General features: G+C 31.7%; 1 protein-coding gene across 1 annotated transcript; it reads left to right on the top strand.

The window, feature by feature from the left end:
* The first annotated feature begins 818 nt into the window (after positions 1-818).
* LOC131675235 (uncharacterized) lies at positions 819-4,916 on the top strand. The gene has a single exon (XM_058954142.1). It carries the CDS (start codon positions 819-821, stop codon positions 4,914-4,916), a length of 4,098 nt encoding a protein of 1,365 aa, XP_058810125.1.
* The last annotated feature ends 481 nt before the right edge of the window (positions 4,917-5,397 follow it).

The following is a 5,397-nucleotide window of genomic DNA, read 5'->3' as shown; positions in this document are numbered from 1 at the left end:
TTGGAATGTTTAATTTATGAAAATAAAAAATAGCTTATAAATTGTTAACTTACATCATATATAGTTGTCGTTATTATTATTCATAAGTGCTTTCTATTTTATTGTTTTTATTCACACCTGCTTACTTAACAAAAAAATTAATTTCTTAAGAAAGAGATGCTTGAAAGAAATTGCAATATTCAAATATTGCTTTCTAGATAGACTTTTGAACACAATAGAAAATTTATGTAAGAATAACCAGAAGAAAGTATACTGACTGTTTGAAAGAAATTTTGAAAAACAAAGATTAAGAAAAAAACGAAACTGGATAATGAAATAAAGAAACAAAGAACACAGAAAAACGAAAATTGATTGAAAAAATAAAAAAGATAACGAACTTCAAGTAAAACAAAACCAAATTTGATAGTAGAATATGCACTAAGCCAAAAAAGTACATTTGTACTTGGCGTGTATTTGTACTATATCATTCTACTTTTCGGAACAGATTTTAACTGTTTTTTATTTTATACGAGAGAGACATTGAATATACTATTATTTTAATAACATCGAATACCTTATTATTTATACTTTGATTATTAAACAGTAAAATATTTATTTACCATTATTATCGTATTTTACTTTGTACATTCAAATTCATTTTTTTTTTTTTTTATAATGGGGAGAACAAAAAAAAACGCACTCCAGCGGAAGAAGAAGTGTATCAAGCTCAAAGACGTTTGAGAAATGCTGAATGTCAGAGAATTAGGCGTCAAGTTGCGCGTAATCTTATAAATGATGAACGTAGAAATTCTACAATTGCACAAGATTATTTAGGAAAAATGAATGTTTTATGTAAGCATTGTAAAACAAAACATTTTGAATCGGAAAAAGTTGATAAAAAAGGCTTATCTTTCAATGATTGTTGTTCCCATGGAGCAGTAGTTCTAGATGCTGCCCCTGACTTTCCTCAAGAATTATCATCTTTGTTTGATGGAACTCATGCAAATTCAAATGATTTTTTTGATAACATTCGTTATTATAATAATTCGCTTTCGTTTGCTTCTTTTAATGCCAATTTAGTTAACTTTCAACAGCGCCGTCCAGGGCCATATTGTTTCAAAATTCATGGGCAGATATATTATCAAATCAATACAGCACTATATCCCTGCCTGAATGAAAGTCCTGCTTATGGACAGCTCTTTTTTGTTGATCAAGAAGAGGCTCTTCATGTACGATTATCACAAAACCCGCATCTTAGACAAGAAACACTTACGACGTTAGACAGTATAATAAGAGAGAACAATATATTTGCACAGTCATACGCAATGATGAAACAAGAAATAAATGAGCAGAGATCTCGAATGAATGTCGAAGAGGAACTTGAATTGCAATTATTATTTACCTTGAAACCAGGAAATGATAGACGACGATTTAATTTTCAAAGAACAAACGAGGTTGCTGCTATTTTTTCAACGACAGCTGATGGTGAAATTCCAGAGTCGTATGTCACTATTAGAAACAAAAATACAAAGGTATTGCAATATGTTAGTACTATGGATCCTAACGTGGAGCCATGGATATATCCTTTGTTTTATCCTTATGGTTCACGAGGATGGCATAGAAATTTAGAACGTATCAAGGTAAATGATAATGATTCAAGTAGACGAGTAACGCGAATGGCCTATACTAAATATAAAATGGCTATAAGGCAGGATGAATTTAATTCCATTTTACTAGGTCGTCGATTGTTTCAACAATGGGTTGTAGATTCATATGTTAAAATCGAAAAAGATAGAATTCAATGGTGTAAAGATCATCAAAGAGAGTTAAAAGCAGATACATACCAAGGATTACATGATTATTTGCAAAATTCTGCAAATGACATTAATGGTGAAGTAGGGAAAACAGTTATTTTACCATCGACTTTTTTGGGTTCACCACGTCACATGCAACAAAGTTATCAAGATGCCATGTCTTTAGTTGGTAAAACTGGGAAACCGGATATTTTTCTTACGATGACTTGCAACCCAAGGTGGAAAGAGATTCAAGAAAACCTTTTACCAGGCCAACAGGCATGTGATCGACCAGATATTGTTGCTCGTGTATTTCATTTGAAAAAAAATCGATTACTCGACGTTGTTATAAAAAAAAATGTTTTTGGAGAAGTAGAATCGTACGTATATGTTATAGAATTTCAAAAACGTGGGCTACCTCATATGCATTTATTAATTACCTTAAAACATGCTCATAAAATAACCACACCTGATTTGGTTAACAAATTTATATCCGCTGAATTACCTGATAAAGATATTGATCCTGATTTATTGAATATCGTTGTAAAAAATATGACGCATGGACCTTGCGGTGATTGGTGTATGGTAAATAACAAATGTTCAAAAAAATTCCCAAAAGAATTTCAAAATGAAACAATTATGGATGAAACTGGATATCCTCATTATCAAAGAAGAGATGATGGTGTTTCACATGAACAACCTAATGGCCATATTATTGATAATCGATGGGTTGTACCACATTGCCGTAACTTATTAAAAATGTTTGATTGTCATATGAATGTGGAAATTGTTTCAAGTGTTCGAGCTGTAAAATATTTATATAAATACATTTATAAAGGACATGACGCAGCTACTGTCGTTATTGGGACCGAAAATACATCTAAAGATGTTATCAACCATGATGAAGTTTCTAATTTCATAGAAACTCGGTATGTTGGACCTGTTGAAGCATGCTATCGAATTTTGAGTAAAAGTCTACAAGACAAAAGTCATACTATAGAGCGATTAACAGTTCATTTACAAAATCAACAGTGCGTTATCATTTCTACTGATGCAAACAATTCTGTAAACAATCTCAATGAAGTAAGTAGTAAACTGCTTGATTATTTCAAGTTGAATATTGAAAATGAAAATGCACGGCAATATCTGTACAGTGATATTCCAAGGTTTTTTACGTATAAAAAAGAAAAAACAAATGGCATCAAAGTAACCAAATGGGTAGCACGTAAATCGCATTTCAACTGTTTTGGAAGGATGTTTTCGATCAGTCCTACACGAATCGAGTTATTCCACTTGCGATTACTACTATTGCATGTACGAGGAGCTACAAGCTTCGATTCATTAAAAACAGTTAACGGCATATTACAACCTTCATTCATAGCAGCATGTCTTGAATTGGGATTAATAGAAGATGACCAAGAGTGGGCTAAAGCTCTACAAGAAGCAACATTATGGATGATGCCACGAAGACTTAGACAATTATTTGTTCGCATTTTAATACATTGTCAACCAATTCATCCAGAAAAATTATGGGATGATTTTAAAGATGCATTATCCGAAGATTTTTCAAGGACAAACAATACTGATATAAGTCATCAAATGGCATACGCTGACATAAGTAATATGTTAAATCATGAAGGTAAAAGTTTGTCTGATTTTCCTGCTATGAATCAAACAGTAATTACTCATTTATTAGTTGAAAGTAGCGATCAGTTATCACAAACACATTTGGCAGATATCGGAGAACAACAATATAATTTATTGAATGAACAACAAAAAGAAATTGTTGATGTTATTTTGGATTTAGCAACTGCTACTAATGATAAGGTGAATAATAATAATTGTTTATATATTGATGGCCCAGGAGGCTCGGGGAAAACTTTTATCTATACAACTATTTATAATTTATTATGTTCAAAAAATATTAAAGTTACTTCAATGGCTTTTACAGGGATTGCTGCAATTTTGCTTCCAAAAGGAAAAACAGTGCATAAAACATTTGGCCTTCCAGTTCCTATGTATAGCGATTCATCTTCAAGCATTACGGCGCAATCTAAAGAAGGTCTTTTGTTAAAAGAAACAAGAGTTTTCATTTGGGATGAAGCTCCAATGGCTCCAAGATATGCACTGGAAATAGTTAACAGAACGCTTAAAGATGTTATGAACAATGATTTACCTTTCGGTGGTAAAGTTATCGTTTTAGGTGGTGATTTTCGACAGCTTTTACCAATTAGACTTCATGGAACAAGAAGTGAAACATTGAATCTTTCAATAAAATACAGTGAATTATGGAGGCACTTCATCAAATATAATCTTACAACGAATATGAGAGTTTTACCTCACGAAGTTGATTTTGCAAAATTTTTAATATTAGTTGGCGATGGAACATTAAATGACCAACACGATAATTTGACGTTGCCTGATCATTGCATTCTCGATATCAATAATGATGTTGTTCAGACTGTATTTGGTAAACTAATCTTAGAAAAGAAATTTGATAACATGAGTAAATGTGCTATTCTAGCTGCAAGAAATGCTGATGTCGATGAGATAAATAAATTAACTACTAATTTGCTAGATATCAGCACGGAACACATTTACACAGCAATCGACAGTACTGATGGATGTGATAATGGGGAATTTGATGAAGTACTTTTACCTGAATATTTAAATTCCTTAAACCCTTCCAGTTTACCTCCATATGAATTACGATTAAGAAAAAATTGTATCGTTATGCTTATTAGAAATATTAGTATTTATGAAGGTTTATGTAATGGTACACGTTTACGGATATTAGATTTTTCACATCATTTGTTGAAATGTCAAGTTTTAACAGGAGATAAATCTAATGATATAATATTTTTAAATCGCATCTCATTGTTTTGTACTAACGAGTATCCATTTTCTTTTAAAAGACGTCAATTTCCTGTTAAATTAGCATTTGCAATGACGATTAATAAAGCTCAAGGGCAAACATTTGATAATATTGCAATTGATTTACGTAGAGACGTTATCAATCATGGACAATTGTATGTAGCAATGTCTAGGGTACGATCATGGGATACCATTAAAATTTTTCTTGGAAGCCATCGACAAAATAGTTTCAAGGTTAAAAATTATGTTTACAAAGAGCTTTACTCATAAAAAACATATTCGACTGTTAAAAATTTGTTGTATATAACATCATATAATTATTTAATAACTTTCCTAACAAAAACTATAATTACAATGTTTATTCTACAACAATATGTTATGTCATGTTACTCCAAGGAAAATCGTATGAACGTTGCAGAGGTAAAGTAGGTACCGGTACGCATTTGGTAACATATTATAATGATGAAAGGCATATAGGCAATCCCCCTCCCGCGCCTCTTTTCAAAGGGTAATGTAGGCTGAGTTTTTTTACATACATCATAAGTGAACGTTCAGTTTAAGGTGGAATCCGAACCACCAATTATGTTACAAATTATATCACGTAACAACGACAGCTTGAGGCGCGCGTAGCGCGCTGCGTGACTCTAGTATTTCTAAAATATAGTCTTGAAATTTAAGTCACGTAACATAAAATTATACTTCATCGAAAAATAATTAAATAGTTCTTATACTAGAGACTTCAAGCTTTAAT

The sequence above is a fragment of the Phymastichus coffea genome, unplaced genomic scaffold (genome assembly GCF_024137745.1).
Source record: "Phymastichus coffea isolate CEN01 unplaced genomic scaffold, Cenicafe_Pcof_1.1 PCOF00017, whole genome shotgun sequence".
Classification (NCBI taxonomy): domain Eukaryota; kingdom Metazoa; phylum Arthropoda; class Insecta; order Hymenoptera; family Eulophidae; genus Phymastichus; species Phymastichus coffea.
Note: the sequence above shows the minus strand (reverse complement) of the source record. Positions and strands in the feature narration are given on the sequence as shown.